The 26,417-nt window shown below is 31.0% G+C and overlaps 1 protein-coding gene and 1 long non-coding RNA gene across 2 annotated transcripts; both read left to right on the top strand.

The window, feature by feature from the left end:
• The first annotated feature begins 2,375 nt into the window (after window positions 1-2,375).
• Window positions 2,376-11,768, top strand: LOC132724084 (endothelin-converting enzyme 2-like). The gene is made up of 12 exons (XM_060708896.1): window positions 2,376-4,067; window positions 5,234-5,312; window positions 6,186-6,327; window positions 6,681-6,799; window positions 7,224-7,361; window positions 7,671-7,686; window positions 8,659-8,694; window positions 9,726-9,887; window positions 10,185-10,268; window positions 10,496-10,716; window positions 10,934-11,113; window positions 11,655-11,768. Exons 2-12 carry the CDS (start codon window positions 5,262-5,264, stop codon window positions 11,766-11,768), a joined length of 1,263 nt encoding a protein of 420 aa, XP_060564879.1. The 5' UTR covers window positions 2,376-4,067; window positions 5,234-5,261.
• A 3,161-nt stretch (window positions 11,769-14,929) lies between these two features.
• Window positions 14,930-26,173, top strand: LOC132724085 (uncharacterized). Its single transcript, XR_009624861.1, has 7 exons — window positions 14,930-15,126; window positions 16,526-16,624; window positions 16,875-16,952; window positions 17,341-17,444; window positions 18,229-18,287; window positions 20,286-20,337; window positions 26,105-26,173. It is a non-coding gene; the product is annotated as an uncharacterized LOC132724085 (long non-coding RNA).
• The last annotated feature ends 244 nt before the right edge of the window (window positions 26,174-26,417 follow it).

Here is a 26,417-nt window from a genome sequence, read left to right as displayed (position 1 = left end):
TAAAACAGCAACATACAAACATATTGCAGGATCGGTTTGATCAAGTGAAAGCTACTTCCAACTCTACATAGCATCTTCTCTGGCAGTATTTAACATTCTAAACAAGGTAACGATGAATTTGTATAAAGGAAACATTTCTAAATGGTGTATTTAGACCGCTGTTATAATGGAACCTTCAACGCGACACCAACTGTCATTACATGAGACACGGGCGTATGATCCAAAACAAAACTATGTATGCTATAAATAAGAACACTGGCTGGCAGTAAGACCTGTTTCTTAGTTGTACATTTCTTGTTAACATGCATTGTCAAATATCAGTATAATCATTATTTTGTCTTCTATCATTCGCCTCGTTATGACGATGGAGAAGATCTGTGTGTTAAATATCATAAGTATATGTAGTTTCTCTACGCAAAACAACATTACAACAGCTTTATGTAATAGTACATCTGGACATATCGGCATCTTATGTTCGTTGTATGTGTATAAATGCTTTCAGATAAACCATATGTGTTATTTAAATGAAATTGTACTTTTCTCCCCGTACTTTTGGATGGATTGTATAGAGGGGAAATGATTTTATAAGTTTAAGGATATTTAATAATATTTCTTCACAAATAAGATATTTATTAGAACATTTCTTTGGTCTTTATAATATTTTATAACTAAAATCAACCTCAAAAGAGTTTTATGTCATAAACATAAAACAATGCAACTGTTTGTAATAAGTTTGGATAGAGTTGTATATTTACACCATTGTTACTTTCAAAAAGTTTCAATGTCTCCGCCATGATGACATGGGAACAAAGCATTACCCCTGTTTGTCTGTCCGCTTTTTATGTGTTTGCCCGACCTATAACTTAGTCATGAATTAAAGGAAATACTGGGTTATATAATCAAGGTAATAAAACATAAATCTTAAAAAAGGAAAAAAGAACACACAGACCCTTAGTTTTCTAAGGTTTAAGGTCACAATTCATATCAACTGGCAACCATTTGACAGTGTATAAGTTTGAACGCAAAAGGAATAATTAAAAGATATTAACATACTAATGAAAAGGCCAAAGCTACAAGTATGAAATAAGCGCATCCATACATAACCATGTCATCCAGGGTCAATTTAATATGTCAGCTATTTTGTCTGGCCAGTTATTCAGTCATGTTTCAATGAATTTTAATATTACTTGACCAAAATGTGAATCACGCTAGAAGAATTTGCAATCTGCATGACCTAGACCCCTTACTTAAAGATCAAAGGTCAACAATTGAAGGTCAATTAACCACTCATACATCAAAATTTTAGTTGTCAAAATTGTAAGGCATAATGACACCTTGTTTATACGCAAAACCTTGATATTATTACAATTTCTTGACCAGTCGATATCTCCTAGTGCGATTTATAAACGCCTCGAGATATTTCAGTTGTTGACCAATGATTGTTACACAAGATAATTTGTATTATAATTGAGACACAAAGATAACGGTTTTACTATACCAATTACTAACATTACATATGATAATGCCACCGGCATGATAAATTACGCATTGTAAAATAATCATTAATGAATTTAATACATGTCTTAATATTACTTTTGCCATTCCTCCGTATATGGCTTCAAAGTTATAAAAACACCTCATATAATAATTGCTAATTCTTAAGTTTATGTAAGTTTACAGATATTAAATGGATTTCATAAAAATTTGTATCTACTTTACGTTATGTAAGTATTTTTTATATAAAAATCTGCAAAGAATTACAGTGATTTTATATATATTTTCATTCTTCACTTATTTACATACAATAATACTGTTTTACTCTTGACGTATAAACACTCAAAAGTATAAGTTGACGTGTAAACACTCAGACGTATAAGTTTATATGGAAGGGATAAACCGCCAGTTCACCTATTATGCTTTATGACATTCCAATTTCCATTTTTACTTTTGCGATAGTGAATTTGATGTTAGATTTTGGTTATTATCAAGACTTAGTGTATTTCGTATATTTATAATTATAAAGATATTTTGAAATATATCTTTGTTATACCTTTATTTAAATTTATTTTTATACACTTTTTTCTTGTTTCATTCTGAAATTTGATATGATTTCCCTCAAAATATATTTAACATTTTAATTCAAAATCATATATTTAAATCAACATTAGGTATTCAGTGTAAGAACTATGGAAGGGTATTAACGCAAAAATTACATCTTGCTTTCTTACGTTACATCGTGCTTTCTAACATGTAAAATTGATGCAAGATGTACAAGTCAGAATGCAAGATGTACAAGTCAAAAAACAAGATGTACAAGTCAGAATGCAAGATGTACAAGTTAGAAAGCACGATGTAACGTAAGAAAGTAAGATATAATTTTTGCGTTAATACCATTTCCTTAAAGGAAGCTACCGAATATGTGTTAATTCATTTGTAATAAAATGTTCAACATTTAATCAAAACAAGTGAAACATCATTCGCAGTATAAAATGCCTTTAACATTTACTCATTAAAACAAAATCGTCTTCATAACAATGTTATCGTTATCAAAAAACGAAGCGGGGAACCAAATTTTGTAGTGCGTTTTCTTACTACAGCGGTCGCTGTTTAATACTAACTGATCCCTTTTGGTGCGGACGTAAAAACACATCATGGAAAAGATCCGATCAATCATCGTGAAACCCTGTCTTGGAAAAGCTGTTACTAGCTCTATATACAACAACTACGAACATGTTCTCTCTTGCATAATGCGCAACATATCATTTTTATTCTTTAAATCAATTCATTTTTGAAGATCTTTCCGAAAAGGTATGCATGTGACATACTGTATGCGGCGGATTTTGAGATAATTTGCTCCGCCTCAAATTGTTGCGTAATATGATGCTCCGTATGCTAGCATTTAGTCTTCGATGACGGGGAGGAAGGGAATCAGGACAACTTTGATCAATATCACTTGAAGAATCATTAAACTACAAGTTACAAAGCCTTAACCACGCCCACTATCAGAGAGGCGGTTCTCCCTCAACCGTTAGGAAAGTAGACCGGTTACGCTACGGCTAGTAAGGGGAGGTCTCTGCAGAACAGTTCGTCCTAAAAATCATTCGAACATCATGCAATTCGTACCAATGATTAAATAGATATATTCATTTCAATTTTACTTTTAATCCAATTTATTTTGCTTCGACCAGACGTTTCAATATTTGCCACAAAAGACACAAATTCAAGAGTTTCAGACATGACATTACTTTGCGAATTTATGCATTAGGTTCTATTTTGTCGCAAAAAAATATATTATTAAACAACGAGCACATTCCAAGAATATGGAGAAAAACGATTTGTGCTTCGGATATTTTACTGTAAAGGGGAACGATTTTCAATGCTGATTGACTGTTCATATCATTTGGTGGCGTCTTTTATGTGCAGCATCAACATTTAACTTGTAACTACCTAATATGTTGTTTTGTTCGTTTGGGTAGACAAAACAGGAGAAGTAAGTAGTATGTAAAGACACTTTTTTAAGATGTACTATTTTAACTGAATTTATATTATTCAAAGTATTTGATTATACTTTAGTGTTTAATTTAAAATTCATGATAACGAGAAATTAATATGAAAATATTCTAGTCTTTAATAATTTTATAATTGTATATGCATACCAAAAAATCAGCATTCAATTTGTCAAAATAATCAGACTTTGGATTTAATAAATGTTTTTTCCTTGTCAATTTAAATGCAACCTGTTTGTTGAATTAACCAAAACGTGCATGCTTACACTGCTCTTATTATAGAATATTGTATTTACTTTAATATTTGTCCTTTGAACATAGATTTATTTGATATTCAAATATACTGATTAAAGGATTTCGATTTAATTTTTTTTTTAAAGTAACGGTGCCAGTGTCATGCAGTCCTCACGAAAATGAATCAAGAATAAAGAATGGCAAGACTGTTGACGACGAAAGTTATTCATATGTGGCTACAATTGAGAAATCAGGGAAGCAGGTTTGCACTGGTGTTCTTATAGACAAAAAATGGGTTTTAACACTGAAGAAATGTATTGACGAGAGGTGAGCATCTGCTTAAATGTTGATTATGGAAAAGGAAAAGAATGTTATTTTATTTATGAGTTTCTTATTAAGTTATACAGTGGGATGAACGTTTCAGTTTACAAGCAATACGTACGCTCTGGAAAAACCGCATACACGTTAAACGCTATACGAACGAACGTTACACGCACACTTAACGAAACGTAATACGGAGACGTACGCAATACGATATACGTTAAACGGAATACGCTAAACGATATACACACGATAAAACGCACGCACAATAAAAATGTTTCTAAACGTTTAATAAAATATCCTTATCATATAAGTTTATAATAACATTTAGCTAGATTGTTTAGCAAATTAATTAAATGATAGCTAGACAACCATGAACTTAAAACGGACTGATGTTACAGCTATAATATGCACTCAACCGTCTCCACAGAAGATTTTTGAAATTAAAACATATCATGCGGTAATATTAAAAAATAATTTAAGGGTTCCTCTTTATGCACATTACTTAAAAATACTTTGCTTAAGCCCATGTATATCTCAAATAGACGTCTATAACGTCGACGCCGTTTTCGCCGTAAACAAAATCAAATGAAACTTGAGAAAGCTTTGTAAATCAAGGATCAAGACATTTGGTTAAAACATATTTTATTCGATATTTGTATAATAATACATTTGGGACTGGGCAAAAAGCAATAAAAGCTTAGGAGTGTCCTGTCACAGTAAATCATTTACATATAGGCAAACAAAATTAATATGGCATTTTAAAAACACGTTTCACGAAAGACGCTTGCAAACGATGCACGCTTGAGAAAGCGTTTTATCAGACGCACGTTGCACGATATACGCAATCACGATTTACGAAAAATGCACGCACGAAAAAAGCTATTTGAGACAACCGAAACGTTCACCCTACTGTATCTACCAAGTTACAAATTTCCTGTTTTAAATTTGCAAAATATTTGTGAAATAAAGGGCAGAACATCTTTTTTATTTTTATTTAGTTAAAATATGTTTACATTTTGTCCTGAATATACACATGGTAATGATGATATATAAATGATACTATATGTATTATTCAATCCATCACAGTTTTACAAGCTTAATTTAGGATCTTTATTAAGTATGTCAAACATAAATAAGTTCAAATAAATGATGCTGTTAAATGTTCGCAGTTCGTTGGCAAAATACAAAGTACAGTTCATGCAAGGTGACAAAGAAAAGTTTCTTCAACTTAAAATAAAGAATTATCAGGTAACTTTGTTTATCATTGCATATTTAAAAAAAAAATATTCTCAAATTAAAACTGATACAATAAAGTTATATTATAGCAAAGACACTAGTAAAGTTTTGCAAATATATCCTTCTCTATAGTGGCATGGAGGGTCTTTCTCAACATGTGATCGAAACTTTACGAAAGTTGTTGTTTTTGTGGCGAAAATTCTAGGAAAATACCAGGCCATATTATTTCTAAATGACAACCAGGTTCGATATATGTAACTGTTTTGTTGCATGATCAACATATATAAGAATTCTTGTGACGCCCATATTCTACGCTAACCGTCAAATTTTAAGGACTGTACAAGAAGATGCCTACCACCAAATTATATGTAAGAAAAACGATATGAAGTTTTACAATACAAATACGTCCGTCAAAAGCAAAATTATACCTGGACGTTATCTAGTCTGTGTTTTGATACAGTCAAGACAGTTTTATTTGTCTAGGGCCACAGTTTTTCATGAAACAGTTGAACAAACATGGCACTTTATTCAAAAGAAAAAGAGCACATTCTTTTTTTAAAGAAACGTGGGTTATCTGCGAAATGGAACATTGCCATGATATTGGCGTAAAACAACTGATTAAATCAAAGGCAAATCACCGAAAAATGCAATATTCTCATGAGATGAAACTTAAAACAAAGAACATTTTGTGGCTTTAATTTCCATACAAATATGTACTAACTTCATATTTTATACATTTATATCAATAGTTTATGTTTTAAATAATAAACGCTGCCCTTTTTTTCAGCATTAGCATACATAATACAAGTTTGTTTGTTCTAAGTTAATTATCTTTTAAGTTTTAAAATGATTTATGTATAAACAAATATTATCTGTTTTGCTCAGGATTTAAAACAGGAAAAAGCGGCTGTTATTTTATTGGAACTTGAGGAAAAAGTGCAAAAGAAATTGTTACAAATTAAAAGTGACAGCAATGAAGATAAAGACATTAACAAGGAGAATGATTGTTTATTAGTTGGATTTACGGGTACACTATATTTTGTTTGTCATACCATTTCATCCTTTTATGCGTATCATATTTCAGAGCAATTTTAAATTTCACAAAATGACTTGTTATGTTATGATAATCGAACTTGTGATAATGTGGAAATACATACTTACATAGAATAAAAATGAAATTTTATACATCTATTTGATGATACTTTTATCTTCCGAGGCACCGTTTATTGCACTGACCCGGCCGTTTCATTGCACCTGCGTCAGTACATAATTATAAAGATTTTGTTTTATATTCCAATCTTTTGATAGAAATAAGATAACGTCATAACGTGTCATTGTCATTTTCGGTGCAAGTTTCTTACAATAAATTATATTTTTTAGATGATGGGAAGAAAGTCACGAAAGTTCGTGTAAAAACAAAATCATCTGGGAAATGTTCTAGCAAAACCTGCAAGAACGACTTTCGTTTTGATGTTGATAAAGGTGCTTCTATTTGCAAGGTATAAACATATTTGACAAATATCAAGACTCCCATTCCAATTGAAATTTATTTGAAGTATAAATTTTCTTGTTTTAGTGTTTTACAATGAATCAGATATCTTTGTTCCTGTTTCGACATAGCTTGTGTAAGTGCGTCGTAAAATCAAACAAACAAACAAACAAACAACCCGATATAATGCAGTATTGTATACGAAAAAGATGCTTTGTGTTTTGATATTATATCGTATTACTTTAACATTGCCATAATATATTAACCAAATGATTTCATTTCTTAATAATTTCGTACCTTTTATCATATCAAATTTTATTATTTCCCACTTTTAAAGAACACTGGCCTGGGTTAGTTTCAAACCATTGCTCGTCTTAACGGCATAACTGCTGATAGCTCCTCACTTTATCATATATATATCATTTGTATGACAGACTGACACTGGTGCCCCAGTGATTTGTAAAATCGATAAGAAATGGCAGATGTTTGGACTTTCTTATGTAAAGAAGGGGTGTCAGAAGAAGAATATACCAGGGTTAAGGTTGTCTTACATCAGCTCAGCCATACAAGCGGTAAGATATAAGGGATAATACATATTAGTGCATGCGTGCATAATTATTGTCAAATATTACTTCCTTTATTAAATTGTATACAATCAGTATGCTCTTTTTTACAAGTTTGAATATTTTAGTCAAATAAAAAAATCAAAGTATTGTCTATGAGTTGCACTTTTACAAAATTAGGCTGACGTTTTAACATAAATAACATCAACATAATTATTTCATTATTTTAAATAGAACGTTAGCATAGTTATTTCTATAGTTATTAGGTTATGTATAATGTTGTGTCACGGTGTATCCAACTATTTTTGATTATCTCAGGTTGTTCTAGAGGAAGGTAAGTATAATTAATTCATAATAAATTATACATATATATGTTTTACATGGCAGACACGTGTATGATAACTTCAATTTATTACGTAAAATTACGCGTTACTTACTTAAATGTATAAACTGACTCAAATTTTAAGCGTCAAACAATGATATATATTTTTCTTTTCCAACAGAAAGTGATTAATGCTGGCGAATTGCTTTAACGTGCATACAACTCTACAAATATTGCCTTTGATATACAAAATTATTGAATCAATTTTGGAAAATATAGCTTCCAAAATTCATGTATGAGAGAAATATTATTGTATATTTCCTTATAAGGTTACAGCAATGGCTCATGCTAAACGGTTAAACCTACAAAAAGAAGATGTATGACATTGTGTTTAATTTTATACAATCTACCAACATATTCATAAGTGTTAAATAATACACATATTTTCAGCGAGAACATAGTTAGAGCATCAAACATTAGATGGATACCACGTCAAAGAATTTTGTCCAAAATATACCATTAAAATCTATACCGCAAAAGAATGTTGACCATTTTAAAACTTTTCAAAAGCAAATGTATAATGTGTGCATGTTTTAAATGAACGTTTATACATTTGCTGTGTTCAATGTTTATTGTTCTGAATAATACAAAAGTGTAGTTATATATTTATTAGTATCTACAGCATACTTATATCTGCATATAAGTCACATTAATTATTTATCATTATCCTTTAGATGGTCAGATAACTTCATTGTTTTAAATTGTTAATAAGAAAATAATTTTATTACTGACATGTTTGAATTTGTTCTTTAATTAAATAATAATGTTTCCATACTTTTGTATATACTTGATGCTTATAGTTATAAATGTATAGAAAAAAAACAGTTTGATACCCTTTATATATTGCGTTTATTTGAAAAAAGTTAAATGACCAGCTTCACGATTTTTTAAAAATATTACATATTAAGATATTTTGTTTTATAGAAGAAGTGTGTCTAAAGCCAGGCTGTGTGCGAGAAGGTATTTGTGTTTTACTGCTTCTATTATATACAACTTTATACCAACAAAAAATGATATATGTATGCCCCCGGAGGGCCGCATATCCATATCGTCTCGTCTGTCAGTATGTCTGTGCGTCCCAAGTCTTGCACAAAGTTTGTGTCCGGACTGTGTTTTCTTTGCATTGAATGATTTTAAAATACTTTGGCACAAATGCCTTACACATAATGATGCCGTGTTTTGTCTACAACCAATAACCCAAGCTCAAAAGTCAATGCCAAATTTACAGTTTGAAGGTTCACACGTACACCATTGGAGTTGAATTATACACACATTCGTGTCCGGACTGTAACCTTCATGCATACAAATCTTTTTCAAATAAGCTAGCATATATGTCTATCACATCGTGATGATGTGGCGCGTCAAAGTCCCATATCCCTACCCCTAGGTCAAGGCCATATGTACACATATTCGTTCCCGGACTGTGACTTTTGATGAATGAAAGGAGTTTAAAATAATTTTTACCATAACAATATTAAGCAATCAATTTTCTTTATTCTCGTTTTCTTTTCGCAATAAATTTTGCAATACTAACAAAAACTTATATTTGGGACTTTCTCCACATTTTTGCGTGACAGCTCTTGTTCTAAAATAAATTTATTATTATTTCAATATGATATTGTAGATAGCCATTTATTTTGTCTGATATATAACAATATGCTGTTTATAACATTCAGTAAAATGATATATAAAATCACAAACTTTTTAAATTTAGGAACATAAACCAGGCTTTCACTTAATCAAACATTATTGATGATTGCTTACACGTTAAGTGCTAGTATATAAATTAATATTGATCCCTTTACTTCTTAATCAAAGGGAAAGGCAAACGATAAAACTAGTATTACCTGTTTGCATTTCATATACTTAAAAAAGGTTAACAGTGTTGGCTATTAACGAGAATGTAACCTTATTTGTGTGTTATCAAGAAACAATAGGAAAGGAAATTATTTCAGTAAATAAGCAGAGTTACCGTTTTTGTTTTAATGAAGCTGCACGAATAACTTCATCAATAGACAAAGATGTAAACCCGTGTGACGATTTCTATGAGTTTACTTGTGGAAAATGGTTAAAACAAAACCCTATTCCTAACGATGAACATTTTATTAGCACCATTAGTTTGCTACGAGAGGATATTCTGATGCTCGTCAAATGTAAGTAGGGCAAGTCTCAAGCAGTCCATTTATTATAATCTTCTTATATTAATACAAGAACACACTGGTACAATACATAACATCAGACTAGTCATTTTGTCTAGGATAAAAGTAGAACTGCTTTTTATATTAACTGTAATTAATTACTTGCACATTTCTTAAATGTCAGAAACAAACAGTAATGATATAACAGTAAGATTAGAAATGCAAAAATATCAGTCTAGTAACATATATGCATCTAATCATATATTGATTTTATTTTATTTTATTATCATCACAAATCTTCTAATATACAAGCTGAATTGGAAAAACCAAGTGATGGAAATGAAATTGAAGCAGTTCAAAAAGCAAAGGGATTTTATAAAGCCTGCATGAATACAGGTGAGCTTATACAATATTTAATTGATTTTTTGTACAACATAAAATTATATAGTTTCGTATCATTAGCCATGCTAATTGTCGTTTTGTTCAAAGTAAAATGATGATGAAGAAGAAAAAACAACAACACTAAACTTTAAATGACCATTTCACTTGTATTGTGTATAAAATGATTTGATTAAATCAAGCATTATAATTGACAGAAACACGTTGTTTGGGTTATATTTTAGATCAGATTGAAAAACTTAAAAATGTCCCTCTACATAATCTTATGGAAGAGTTAGGAGGGCTACCATTATTAGGATCACAACCTGGGGGAAAATGGGACTCTGATGGTTATTCCTTTGAAGACCTTTTCATCAGATGCTGGCAAATAACGTCATCGTTACCGATATTTAATGTTAATTTCAGTAAAGATATTGTGGAAAACGAAGAACGCTTTCGACTTAGTGTAAGTCAAACAAGTAATACAAACATTCATGGGTACTTGTTTTATCAAACTTATAACATTTCATCAACATTTAGTATATACTGTTATACTCAATTCGTGTATTATTAGCTTATTCTTCAATTGTGTAACATGTATTATTATTTTTCAAGAAACTTAATACCTTTCAGGAAATGTTGACATATACTCTTAACTTTTATGTTTTTATATAATTATGTAGATTTATTATCCACGATTTCCTGAGCCAGTCTTATCATATTATCTGGAAGGACGCGATAAGAGTATTTTGTCGCCGTACAAGACGTATGTTCAGGAATTATTTCAAGCATTTGGCGCAGATGAGACCACAGCAACCGAGTATTCTAAAGAAATTGTCAACCTCGAGATTGAACTTGCAAATGTACGTTCTTATGTTACAATTTAGTAAAGAACTATATTATTAATAAATTATTGTGTTATTGCATACAGTGTTGCGGGCGTTCTTGACTAAGCGGTTAAGACGTTTGATTTAAAACAACTTGCCTCTCACCGCCATACGTCTGTATCTCGCAAGGGACCTTGGATTTTTTCATGTTTGAAAGTCAGACAATTAGCTGACGGAACGTCGGTGGTTTCTTTCAGGAAATTGTTTGCTTGCCTGAAATAATGCACAGTTAGCAAATTGATGCCTGCCTTCCCCCACACTGGGTAAGCTAGAAAGTCGTCATATGACCTTTACTAGTGCTACTGAATGTAATTATCCTTGAATATCAAGTATTGACAAAATGCTGTCTACATGTACACAAATTTGATTCTGGCGTTATATGAATAAAAACTCGTTCATTCAACTGATAAAATGATACGGAAATGTTGCCAATACATCATTGTTTTGGTGCACTTTATATTAGTGATAATTATACCTGTTTGTTTAATTGTATAGATCTGGTCTTGATATGTTTCAGATTTCAAGCTATGTAAATAAAGATTATTATAAAGCTGTCCCAATTAAGAAGCTTAACAAATTCGGGGATAAGGTAATAAAACAAATGAATTTCAAAAAGGGTCAGACAATATGATTGTAGTAGTTTCATTAACGTTCGAGTTAGTTTAGCTTGTATATTTAGATGTTTCTTTCAAATTTAAAACTATAAAAACTATTTAAGTTTATAAATTTGCCTCTTAGAAATTCATATTAAGAGTCAAATGCACAATAGACCATTAAATTTATTTGTTTGATATTTTGATACTTTAACCTGTCTTAAACAAAGTCAGAGAGCAAATTTGAAAATAAGCTAACAATGAAGCAGATGCAAATACATTTTTGTCTATTTAAAAAACTACAAAACAAAAACAAAACATTGTTTTCGTCTTAGATTGATCTCAAGAAAATCGTTAAGGGAATATTCCAGCACGGAGAGTTATCGACGAAATCGTCAGATGTTGTAAACTTAAATAGCGTCAGATATATAAATAACATTTACAATGTGCTCAATAACTATCCGAAAAGGTAAATATAATGTATTTCTTGTTGTATCAAATGTATATCAAGATTCATTTGTATCATCCTACTCATTACGTTTTGAAATAATTCACGAAATGCAATTGTTGCTTTACTGGAAGTTACCATACTACTGATGGTTTATACAGTAATGATCGTTCCTGTCAAACCGCCCATGTAGTAATCACGTATTGATGTGTTGAAACATTTAAAATATGTTATTAGTTTATTTTAAGGTATACTAAGTTTTATTCTGTTTTATGTTATGCATAAAACATGTAATAATACTTGTCTGCCTTATCTTTTTGATATGGGAATAATTCAAAACGTGTTTGTATTTTTGAACGTTCACACATTAATTGAATCTTGAAAATAAAAACAAACAATTTTTTATGTTTTTTTTTAATTATGATTTGTCTTTCACGAGTTATATCTTTTGACTGGTAGCCTAAAATAAACGTGTTTATATTCAAATAAAAATGTATATTTATCCTTATAGCAGTTTCTTTAGTGTGATAATTTACTTAACCAAACCTCATTTATGAGGTCAATGTAACAGAAACGTTGACACAGATGTATTGAACTATAACTACAGGTAATCCTTTTGCCTTCACTTATGCCCCCTTTTTCCCTTGTTTTTGTATTTATGATTAAAGACAAAAGCTAGAGCCCTGAGGCACCCATGGTAACCGTACTTAGCTTAGTCTTGTAATAATTGCACTTGTACTCTTCTTTAATCACAGTTTTATTACAGTTCTGCATCAACGACTTAAACTGGTGTTTATTGTTTTACAAAACGCACCAAATGATGCATTTATTTTAATAAGTTTTTATTCCAATAAAGGTACATTTTTGTTCTACATAATTTTTATTTGAATATGAATGATTTCATTACACAATCTCATTACAAATACAATACACAACATAATTCACACAGTTAATAAATAGTTAAATTGATAATACTTTTGAATTTTGATTGCCAATACATTTCAAGTTATATGGTTCTACACAGGTACATATGTATCTATTTTTGGCTACTAACAAGAAAAAATACAAAATGATATCTGGTTCGTTGTTTCCGCCAGTAACACTTGAAAGTGAGCTTTTGATCTTAATAATGTTATCTTTGTTGTTGTTTTGTTGTTATTGTTGTTTTTTATTCTTTACTCAATTGATTATGATATATTTAAATGATGTGCTTCTAAATAATTTTAAAAGCAAATCCTAGTTTCAAAACTTGCTGATATACCTTTTTGTTTATATTCCAAGTTGTGTGCGAAATTGAACATTTTGAAAAATTGGCACATGTCCATTAGTATTTCAAATAGTGTTGAACAGTGTGTCACATTTGCCAACAACATCTATGTATACTTCTTTTCTAGTTTGTTCTCTGAATGAACATTAATTCTATCGACTCAATTATTCGTTGTATTTCAGACCTTCCACTTTAAGCGGACTTACTTTCTTACAGTTAACAGTATATCTTAGTATGATTTGTAGATTGGTTTCCCTTTTTCTAATTTATTAATGACATGTATTGTTGATTTTTACTTTACATCTGAAAGTTTACATTTTATTAATCTATATATTTTTATTTATTAATTTGGAATACCCTTAATACCGCTTTAATACAACAGAAACTGCAATTATTTCAGGATGGTAGCAAGTTATTTACTATCACGTGCTGTAATTACAGAGCTCTCATTTTTGCCACAAATTTATACAAATATAAATAAAAAAATTGAAAAGGTATGTATCTTTATAATAACGTGTTGAAGCAACAAGCATCACGAAAAATAACAGAGAAACTACCGTATTACTAATATTGGCTTTAGTTTTATTTCTTTTGTAAGTTTTGTTATTTCACTTTAAATGCATATTTTAGCAGTGTCTGAATGGAAATAATGACATTTTCTTGGTGTCAAATAACGATTTTTAACTGGAGGCAAATCCTTTATCCTGAATGTAGTTTCACTTTCTTTTATAAAGTTGATCCAATTTTGGTGCCAAAGAAATCAAATCAAATTGTAGAAAACAGTCAATGTTAGGAGATTTGAATTTTGCTTTTATTTTATTATTGATATTTTATACGCAATTGCCGATTGAATATGCTAAAGCTAGATTCATCGTGATACTATTTAATTTGATAACACATAACAACCTACAAAATTCTTTGCAATGCTGTGCAGTGCAAGTTCAATGTCATAATAACGTCATATGACATGTAAATACCTCACATTTGCAAAATCTCACTTTTGTGTAGGATACACTTTTGACGTCAAACCAACTACTTATACATTACTTTCAAAAATTGTCCTTTAATTCTCAACAAAGTCTTTTTTAAAGATAGAAATTTCTGATAACTGCAAAGATATTACATTTTTGTTTTGCTTTAAAATTGTTAATGTTTTAGCTGGCTTTACTGTTCATCATTGTTAGATTGACAGCGTGCTTGTTTCGCTATTTATGTCTATAAGCAGAAACTGAAAACCTCCTGCTCGACTTCATCAGCGACATACCTTGCTATTTTAGTACTTAATGAAGTACAGACAAATATTCTTCTAGATGATGGCATCTTATAGAGTTTCACACATACGGTTAATGGCATCGTTATAGCATTAACAAGATTTTTAACGTCGATTCCAATTTACTCAGTTGTTGGCGATAATGTAAAATGGCGATTTCGCCGTCGGCCGCATAAGCTTATATCTGGTCATATTAAGGTTGTAATACTTAGTACAATTTTTTGTTCAAAACTTCATAGGGCTTATGACGGCCTTCGTATATTGATCTTGGTTTAAATATAATTTCAGGTCGAAGGCGGTTATAATCCTTCTAGATTGGAGTACTGTATTAACATGCTGGACGACAGACTGCCAGACGTGATTGCACGTGTGTTTGTAGAGGAACATTTTGTAAAAGAAGAAAGACGTTACGTACGTGTACAATAAAAACATTTTATGAGTCTTCTCGTATAACTTAGTTAATAATGCATATGTTCCCAAGAAAAGATAAAAGCATACGCTGTTCTCGCATATCGTTTAATTTATATAATTGACTTAACTAAAATACCAATAAGCGGGTGGTTCCATTTTTAATACATAATTTTAGTCGTACTCTCTGCCTTCTGCCCTGTCCTGTCTGTGTTTGGGATCCGCCTGGGTTCATTGCCACTGATTTTTGTTGCTGAGTTGAATGGAGTTGCGTTCGTTGAGCGCCGCCTTTCAATATTGATCTTGTTTATCACATTAATTATCATATTTTCGAAAAAAGGTTTTAAGACTAGAAGGATTTTATTTTAATATTTGTACAATGTGAAATTCAAATAAGTGCAAGTAAAGTAAACGAAAATGTATTTGAAATTGCAACACAGATATTTTATTGCTTGCAGGCTTATAAAGTCAAAACTTTCATTTTAAATACACATAAATACAAAATTGCTGTTTGTCACTCGTCCGAACAGTTTCATTATAATTACATGTCTAATGATGACTAACTCTCACATTTTTTTCTTTATACTTATCACAGAAATTGTTACTTCATAATTGGGACAGCTTGATAATAATCTTCATTAACAACAAAGAATAAATTAGTGGCAGTATGTGAAATTCAATTACTCATGTTACAATCACAATTGTGGATAGAGGATATTGTTATGGTTTACATCTTCCAGATTCATGATAATTTTCATGAACATTTTTAAAATATATTTGAAAGTTAGGTATAATAATAAAGTGAAGGTATAAGTTTATGTTTACACAATGTAAACGGCACACATAAACACAAGTATGTAAACTACAAAAGAATGGTTCGCTTTGGTGATTTTCCGAACACAACTTGTTTATATTTTTTTTTTGTAACTAATATGTAGCCAATCCGTAAGTTGTCTCAATTACAAAGTCAATTTCTACCATCGTCCCAGTATTGCTTTTGAATTATTCAATGCCTGAAATGCTAAAATTACACATATCCTTATCGCAAAATTAAACCAGACTATATAATAAAAAACAAGATCAACAAGGAAATTCTATATACAAGTAGCAAATACAGTACCCATTTATCTCTTTGCATCTAAAGAACATCAAAATATTTTGTGCATAATCCTTTTTTATTTTAAACCTCTCGTTTATTTGCATAAGTATAAGCTTTTTATGTTTGAAATTATGAGATAGTTAAAAGTAATTTGATGTCCGTCAATGCTTTCGTGAACAAGTTAAGATTAATTAATTTCATTTTTTCACTCTTTACCGTACATATTTTCATAAATATTGTAATAATCCCACTATATAAGATAGAAACTCAATGCATAATTATATTAATATGATTTTCACTTAGATTTTAGATTTAGTAGATCAACACAAGTCAGTATTTAAAGATATAATCGAGAATGCCAAATGGATATCGGATACAGCAAAGACTGCTGCAAAAGAAAAGGTAAAAGAAATTAAAAAAACTACAATGTCAACATAATTATATATTTGTGCGTGTTATCATTTAACTCTATGTTTATGAAGATAGGCATTGACGTTTAATAAGTGTCTCTGACTACTAAGACTTGTATAATGCAGTACAGATAATCGATAAATTTTACCCATGTTGGGTTGAAATCTAGATTTATACTTTAATGCTATAAGTACTTTAAAATCATAATGATATTCAGACTTATTGATTTGTTTGCATATAGATTGATTCAATGAAAGTTGAGGTTGGGTATCCCAAAGAAGTGTTCAATGATGCATATCTTAATCAGCTTCACAAAAACGTAAGTTTAATAATGTATTAAATTCTGTTCCATTTTTTTTCTTTTGTTGAAAAAAAACCAACACCAAAAAACGAAACAAAGCAAAAAAAGACAAACTAAAATGTTTTAAATAACAGAATCAGATAGGAAAATAAAGAAATATTTAATAGAATCATTAACCGGTCACAGCATTAATGTTTTCATAAAACATATGAAAACACTTTTGCAACAGTTTAACGACTTTTGATTATTATGACTATTGTACGAGATGGAACCAAGCTAAATTTGGCAACACAAACATCGACTTTTATGTGTTCGTTTTCATATTAAATCTTTATTACATAATAACTTAATCAATTTAAAAATGAAACTCCTTTTCTAATAAAAGTTTGTTATTTTGTTATTTTAGTTTAAAGTCAACACCGACAATCCTCTCCAGACAGCTGTGAGTATGACCAGGGCAGAAAAGTCTAATGAAGTTAAATTGCTTAGAACAACATAAAAAGATACTGTGTAAAGTTATTTTCTTGTGCCTTTAATGATAGTCCTTGAATTTAAAGAAATTTGCTACAGTCTTTACGTCCGGACAAAAGTAAGAATCAAAATCAATGGTTAATAAATCAAACTATTGACATGAACGCCTGTGATCATTGCCTTTAAAAAACTGATTTTGTTATGTATTAAAGTGTGGTTAAAAATGTCCATTCAAACGAAATACTGATTTTAAAATAGATTTATCCCTGATAATACTATTTGACTCTGATATAATCGTAGTTAGATATATATTGTGTTTTGAATGTGAACACAGAATGATTTAGTTTATTAAAAAATTAGCTGTGTTTTAATATAACTTATGTATCACAGCTCATTAGCCTAAACGATCATAATCATACGTATCAGAGAGCAAAATCGTATAAACGACAAAAATACTTTATGTGATCGGAGATGAGGCAATGAGGTAGTTTTTATATAAAAAAAAAAAAAAAAAAAGACAAAAAAGACAAAAAGCAAAACAACAACAAAAAACGTGTTAATTAGTGATTGGGTTAAATGTTTAATGTGAAATTCAAACAAATTGGTTTAACTAATTTTATTTATTCATAAATAAAAAAATAACAGATGAACACAAGGTCACGCAAAACATACACAATTGACAATTGTCATCAACGCTTACTCGCAAACAAACTTCAAACTTATTTATTTATTTTAAATAGTGTAAACTTTATTATGTAAAGACGTATTGCACAAAAACACTTGGGTGTTTCGATTCTAATATCTATAAATGATAACCTTTCAGGTGGAAGTCTTCAACGTTAGAAATAAATGCATATAATTCACTGAGTCTAAATACAATCTGTAAGTATCACTTAAATATTTAAGGTATTGAAGTTATCGTCAAGAAGGAATTATTTTATAGTTTATTAAAGTTATGAATGGTTGAAATAGCGCGACATAATAACAATACAAAACCATGATATACTGTTAAACTGAAGTGCCAGCTTTTTAGATTTGTTAAGTAAACAATTTCAATTAATTGTTATTGTATTCAAAATGGCATTTTGGAGTAATTCACTCGGGGTCGGCAGTCAAAAGTTAAATTGTAATAAAACTGACATTTTTTGTGTGTAATAAGTGGAAACTTGGCAAAAATCAATTGAGTTATGTAGCTTTTATGAACTTTTGATGAAAAACGCTAGGTTAGTTTGTGCATTATTAATATCTAAATTATCTTCGATTGATATTCAATTTGATACTTTCGCGATGTTTATATTAATGGAAACATCAAATTGAAAAAGCGTTACTTAACTAAAAATTATAAATATATAAACACGTGTACTAAAAACTGTTTTCAGTAAAATTGTTTTCATTTTCAATCAGGTCAATTGCGTTTCTTTCTGCAACTTTTTCTTCCATAAATGTCTTGGGCGAGAGGGAAGGTGGGTGTACTAGTTTTTTTGTGACATTGATACTTAATCTTACGATTTTTAGTTGAAGTTGTGTAAATTTAACAATGTTTAGCAAAACCTTATCCATGCATTTTCTTTTAAAGTCCCCAGGCAAATTATTTGAATCTGTCTGTCCCTTTTTTTTCAGTTTGTAAATGAGAGGTTAGCCTATATTTCTTTACGTTCTATCTATACTTATGGCTTCATAATTTACACACTTACTGATCAATTTCCAGCACATGGCAAGGGCAAGTAACATAAACATGGCTTACATTTTACCAAGTTCATGTCCTTTACATCACTTCGAAATGAATAATTGGTTAACTCAAACCGACAAGTTGGATGAATCTTAAGTTTTATCTATGATACTAATTGGCTTTGTATTTTCCAAACTTAGTTATCAGTACAAAGTTCATGATATGACCAAGTAATTTAACTTTGCCATCCATTTCCCCGGTTATTTTCTTTTTTATCACTTTTAAAAAAGGGCTTTGTATGGTTAATCTATTTCGGCTAATTTTGATTCAATCTCAAGTTTCACCCTATTACATTATTTATAAAATGATATCTTAAATATTTGGTAAGTTGATACCTTTAATGGTCCTTTATTTTTTGTGGAGTATGGTATTTCTAGGGTTAAGGTCACTGGTGTAAAAATCAAATTTTAACAGTTCAGCTCATACAGCCTTCATACAGTATTTATTTATACATGTTTAAAACAATGTTAAGTGTCACTTAGGTCACGGTCAATGTCGCCATTATCAAAAATAGAATTTTACACTTTTACAGGTGTATTTACCATATTATATTGAAAGTTTCTTTATGAAGGTTAGGGACATAAAACTGGTGTCTTCGGCTTTCTTTAGATCTAAGGGTCAGAAAGGTCACGGCCAGCAGTGGTATTTATCGATTTTTATTATTTTGCTAATACAGCCTTAATTTATTGACAAATGTTAAGATTGGTGTTTATCATTTTTGAAAGGCACATACTTTGGGTGGTCTAGTGCTGGGAATCACAAGGTCCATGTCACTTGACTTTTATCCAACATTTTTTGTTGTACAAATGGTTGATATTCGAAATGAACATTCCACAGGTAGTCCTTTCAGTTGTGATGATAATTTGGGTATCTGGGTACATGATGAAGTCTTGCAATAATATATTATGTTATAAACTTGAAAACTTTACAAATTCATCACAAGAAACAGAAATGACTTGCCAACTTATATTTTTCACAAGTACACAATGCCATGACTCAAGTTATTAAACAATGTTTGCAAATTCCTTTGGATTCTTTTGTCTGTACATAACTGGGTGTATAAGAAAACCGGGGGAGCAGGGGAAATTTGTGTTCAACAAACGCGTTCTTGTTTTAAATTTTCCAATTTGTGATGTCTTTATTTATTTTAGTTTTTTATTCCGGAGTACTTCAACCAGGTATTTATTCGGATGATAGTCCAAAGTAAGTACTTTATTTATTCGAAAGTGTTATTTTCTTGAAATTTTATCCAAATAGCAGACATTGCATTGTATCTTAAATCAAGATTCCTTAAGACGTACCCTGACACTAATTATTGCATAATTCTAAATTAAATATGGATAAATTGGACGGTTTCCATATGTCATCAATTGTTTATTTTAATAACATTTGAAAAATGCAGAATTTACTTTTTATTATTATCTCTTCCATCAAAAATAATGAGTGTCGAATAAAGCCTTTGGGTTAACGATTTTATGTTGCGTGTATTTCTCATAACATTGAGACTTTATCAACAGTTCATAAATAAGCGCATGCTTATCATTCTTGAATGGTGAGGAAGTATTTTTCTCACTAACCAGATAGAAAAATCCCTAAATGTTACTAAAAATAGCGGTATAGGAAAATCTTATCTCACACGGGCTGATCTCACACTCCACGTGGGAACTTCTTTTCGTATTCCTACGCACCAACAAACGGTGAGTAATATAGCATAACTTAATATGTAAACAAATAGGAGTTACTTCCTTTGTCATGATAGAAAGAACGCCAAACAAATAAGATGGAAAAAGTAAATTTTCGTGTTGGTGACACAGTAAATTGCGGTTTAAATGGTGGAAAGGGCAAAATAGTTGATATAATACATCCACTTGGTACCTATGCTATGTATAAGGTACAACTATTCAATGATGGTCAAATTTTTACACTGGCAAAACATGAACTGGTAAAAGGTCTTTCTGATGATTTAATGATGTTGAATTCTCACATGTACAGTCAATTTATTATTCAAAACAATGGCAATTCAAATGCAATCATCCAGCCTGAATCTTCATGCATTGGTGGCTTGTTTGAATCTTCAATTCTAGACACTTTTGACAGCTCTGAACTGGACAACCTTTTGTTTGACATTTCTTTACCTCCCCATGAAAAAATAAATAAAAATGCTTTTCTTAACCAGACTCCAAGCACAACTTCTGCTACTGCAAAAACAGGATCTAAAATGCCAATTATTTCCAGAACACTTCAAAGTAAAAGGTTTGCACCTCCTGTGGAAATTGAGGACTATATCAAAGAGAATGAAAATGAACAAACAAGAAGAAAAACAATATCACATCAAAGACTCCTTGAATCATACCTTGTTGATGAAAATGAAAATCGAAAAATTCATGAAATCCCTGCTAATCAGCTTGTCAGTTCATTGTCAGTGTACGCCAGAAGAATGGGGATGAATATGAACCAGTCACACTATGTAGTATGATCAGCAGTTTTGAAAGATATCTGAAAAGACACAATTATGGATTAAGTTTAGTTAGTGGGTATGAACTTGGAAAGTTTCGTGAAGTATTGAAGTGTAAACAAAAAGACTTAAAAAAAAACAAGGCCGTGGCAATAAACCAAAAGCAGCAGACACAATCAATAATGATGAAGTAGAACTTCTGTACACCTCAAGACAGTTGGGTACTTCTTCTCCAGCTGCACTTATAAACACTCTATGGCTGAACAACACTCTACATTTTGTAATGATAGGTGGTGGCAGTGAACACAGACAGCTATGTTGGGGTGTTATTACCCTTTGCTTTGACAGTGATGTCAAGTCAATATTTAATTTATTGTCGGAATGTTATATATACATATTACATCGCTATAAGCAGGAATATTTTCATATATCAAAATAGAATAGAAAATATTCGCTATGTACCTAGCTATTGACCAACATACATGTATATGTATAACATCAAATATAAATAACAGTTTAAATTTATTACCAGGTGTAATTAAATAATTTAAAACAAAACATTATTTACTTAGAAAACAGGTTAATCATAGATTAAGCCATTGCCAGTAACAGCATTTTATTTAATATTAGCATCCTGATATTTTGATCACTCTTTTAAAGAGAAAAATATCATGTTATTGAATAAAAATGATAAATACTATTATATTTTATACTGGATACAATGAAGATTTGCATTAGCATGTAGCTAATCATATAACAAAATACTAATTATTATATATGTTAAGAAAATCTTTTATGGAATTTACAGGCAAGGGGTATTTACAATTTAATGAAAGACAGACGAAAACTCGCACTGGTGAAGACATTCACAGTATTCAAAAGACACACCCGAGGATGTATGCTACAAATATTGTAGGCCGCTGCCCAATTGAAGTCTACAAAAAATATGCAGAAAAAAGACCTTCAACTATGAAGAGCAATGAAAGTCCTTTTTATCTATCTATTGTTACAAATAATGACAATCCTACATACAATGAAAGATGGTTTCTTTCACAACCAATAGCAGTTAACAAATAAACCGGCTGCTAAAAAGTATGGCAGTGAAAGCAAACCTACCTGATCTCCAATTCAAGCGCCTCTCAAACACAAATGTCAGAAAACACTTGTGTCAGACACTTCTGGACAGCAATGTACCAGATACCTATGCTGTCCATGTCACTGGACACAAAAATCCACACTCTCTAAACAATTACAGGACATTTTCCAACAGGCAACAACATTCTATGTCTAGGATTCTATCTACCACTCAGCCAGACAAGGAGAACATCACTAGACCCAATGAAATTGCTCATGTACAACAGATTTCTCAAACATGTAGTCAGTCCCTTGAAGTTGAAAGCTCCATGAATATTGATACAAACTTGGCTTTGCGTTCTGTATTCAGTCACTCAAACATCTACGGTGGAACATTCAATATTAATCTTCACATAGAACAACCCAAACGCCAACGTCTTGAATAAAACTGACAAAATATTTATCAACTGATGGATATTGTTGACAGTTCTCAGTTCATGGACACCACATGTTACTAAAAATAGCTTTTTCAAATTTGACCTCATTTCATCTGTTCATCGCATTATTTATCTAATACCACATGAACGACTCTCTCCATTTATTTCATCTTTTTTTGTAATCATTAATTGTTCACCGTGTTATTTCTTGTTATTTAAATTGAATAGTTAACATTTTTTTTGTCACTTTTAATAATTTACTAAAAATCGCACTTTCGAATTTATCACATTTCATCGCATTATTCATAGAACAAATCCATGACACATACTTTTTATTGTAGATTTTCATGTTTCAGCAATCATTTTATTGTTTTGTGATTAATATATCGCAGATTAAATCCATCTGAATGGTGTATTTACTCATTTTCACGCACAGTTGTTTGCGCTCTTCTTGTTGAATTTTTGTGTGTTGAAAACGAGGCTGTAAAACGGCCAATAATGTGATTGCGCATAAAAAAGTAATTACCACTTAAAATTGTTTTTTCTTATATTTTAAGACCAGGTTAGTGAGAAAAATAATCAATCCATGTGCTAGATAGAGGATAGGGAAATCCCAACCCTCGGGCAATCGGCTCCATCGGGAACTCGCCAAGACTTACCCTCGGGTTGGGATTTCCCTATCCTCTATCTAGCCCAATGATAGATTCTATTAATCTTAATATTGTGTTACGAACATCGCGAATTGAGAAAGAAAAGCCAGCAAAAATCTTTGAATAATAATATAATATTTACAAAAAAAAGTTACAATTCAAATAGTATTTATATAAACCATAAACCACGACCACAAAATATAAAACTGATGTCATTATCACATGAAAACTAAGTTAAATATCCAAAAAACTATTCAAAATAATGTTATGATTTTATTATAGTCTGGTTTTATTAACCTGTCAATAATGTATGTATTAAAATATCTGTCACCACACTTCAGTTTTTCCTTATAGTTTAAGATAATTGATTAAAGAATAACATCGGCCTGAGAGATTTATAGCTATTTAACACAGGTTTTGTCGTTTTGGGTGGTTATTTTTTTTCGCATCAAAACGACAAAATCGGTGTTAAATGGCCGATATACACTCTCAGGCCGATGTTATTTCGATTTTAACACGATAAAATAAGGAAGATCACTAATGTTATTTTTTCAAGCGGGAATAACTTCCGGTGCCGATTTTCGTATAACGCTGATCGATTTTCGCACCCTTCTTTTGCGAAGATACAGAAATTATTTAAAAAAAGAAATAAAAAGAAAAACGTTAATTTTAATCATGTTTCTTACGTCGTATTGTGTTTTCATCAGTGCCCCATTATCTTTTTGTATGTATTTAATAACGTCAGCTTGTTTATGAATGAGTTGTTTAATAAGGATGACGACATTACGCTGCTTACGGATTGGCGCCGTTTTGCCAAGATATTTAATAACCGATATGAATCAAATATGTGGCGTTAGTGTGTGTAAGATATTTTTTCGGTATTGTATGAAAGGAAAACATTATAAGGACTGAAAATATAAATAAAAATACTTTTTATTGTTGCTTTAAAGGGCCTTGTTAACTATATAATCAAGGGAAAAAAACTAACAGCTGCATATACAAGTAGTCCCTGACCAGTGTTAATTGGTAGTTTAACACCGTTTTTTTTCTTCTTTGTCTCGCGTGGAGTGATAGAATATGGAATAGACAACTATATAGAGTATGTTTTTTTAAAAGTCTCACTGGCATCTATGTCACAAGCGGTGTCAATCAGTCAACACGTACGACATCCCGTAGGTTACCTTATTGCTCTATAACGGTCAGTTTAACTATTTTATAGAAACAAGTTAAATTCAAACACACCCTACTGCGTACATCCAACAAAATTTACCGACAATTTATCGAAGATTAATACACTGCAATTGACAGATAAATAAAATCAAACATTCATTATCACGCAATTATACTAATCCTGGCTGAATAAAAGATTGTTGTCATTAGATAACGTTGACATTAGATAACGTTGACATTAGATAACATTGACATTACATAATATTGACCAAATATAACGTAAGGTAACCCCCTTTGATAGTCTACCGTAATATATATAAATTGGTGGGGCGTCCGTGGCCGAGGAGTTAATGTCGTTGACTTTAAATCACTTGCCCCTCACCGCTGTGGGTTTTGCCCCAACGGGATTTTGGATTTTTTTATGTAAACACGATTAGTTTAGGGGAACTCGGGGGTTCATCATCCCCCGTTCGGCCTGAAAAATGCACAAAGGGCCCCTGGGGTTTCTTCCTCCCCCAGTAAACGGGAAAAGCGCAATATACCTATACTGCGTCGATGTGACGTAAAAACCCAAAACAAACAAAATGTACACATTGGTATCTTTCCAGATCTTCTGATTACATTCTTTTTTCTAAATTCCATCAGATTCTTAATAATTCTACTGCTGCTAAATTCTGAAAACTAGAAGATTCCTCAAATTCTAGATAACTATAAAACACTTTTTAGAAAAAAAATACAAATGTATAGGTTATGACACCAAACACGTTTGAAATGAGGCAAAACATAACAATTGAAATACTTTGTGCTGCACAAAAACCCAGACAACTGTAAAAGAACGGATATCATTATGTTTAAGGCTTATAAAAGTAGAAGCTGCAAGTAATGAATAAACAATTCATATGAAAATAGTTTAAGCATTTGAATTTTGTATTTACTGTTATATCAAGAGCCGCGTCACGACAAAACCAACATAATGGGTTTGCGATCAGCATGGATCCAGACCAGCCTGCGCATCCGCGCAGTCTGATCAGGATCCATGCTGTTTGCTTACAAGTAGAGAAACTGATAGCGAACAGCATGGATCCTGATCAGACTGCGCGGATGCGCAGGCTGGTCTGGATCCATGCTGGTCGCAAACCCATTATGTTGGTTTTGTCATCACACGGCTCAATTTTGTGTTTCAGGTATATGAATTATGGAGGTATTGGAGCTCTCATCGGTCATGAAATCGCACATGCATTTGAAAATAAAGGTAAAGATGCTTGGTCATTATAAATGTACAATTTTCTATTATTGGTATCAATTGAATAGCACCACATCCTTTTTGTATTGTATACAGTTCACCATTTTCTTAACTATTGAATGCGTAAAAAGTTTTCTGAATCGCGAATAAAAAGGGTTGGGACGGGCTTTTCAAACCACTTGTCCATAGAAAGATATCTTAGCTATATGACAGAAGTATGGGGCCCGTTTATGCAAATAAATGGGTTATGTACG

The sequence above is a fragment of the Ruditapes philippinarum genome, unplaced genomic scaffold (genome assembly GCF_026571515.1).
Source record: "Ruditapes philippinarum isolate M1 unplaced genomic scaffold, ASM2657151v2 ctg8811_1_1_1_1, whole genome shotgun sequence".
NCBI lineage: Eukaryota > Metazoa > Mollusca > Bivalvia > Venerida > Veneridae > Ruditapes > Ruditapes philippinarum.
The sequence above is the reverse complement of the archived record's forward strand: the minus strand, read 5'-3'. Positions and strand labels throughout refer to the sequence as shown.

What these genes read in the sequence shown, in the direction of transcription:
- LOC132724084 (XM_060708896.1), top strand. Translation starts at nt 5,262, where the DNA reads ATGCAAGGTGACAAAGAAAAGTTTCTTCAACTTAAAATAAAGAATTAT. An exon ending in TATTCTGATGCTCGTCAAAT is followed by an intron (nt 9,888 to 10,184) that starts GTAAGTAGGGCA and finishes CTAATATACAAG; the next exon opens with CTGAATTGGAAAAACCAAGT. An exon ending in AAGAACGCTTTCGACTTAGT is followed by an intron (nt 10,717 to 10,933) that starts GTAAGTCAAACA and finishes ATAATTATGTAG; the next exon opens with ATTTATTATCCACGATTTCC.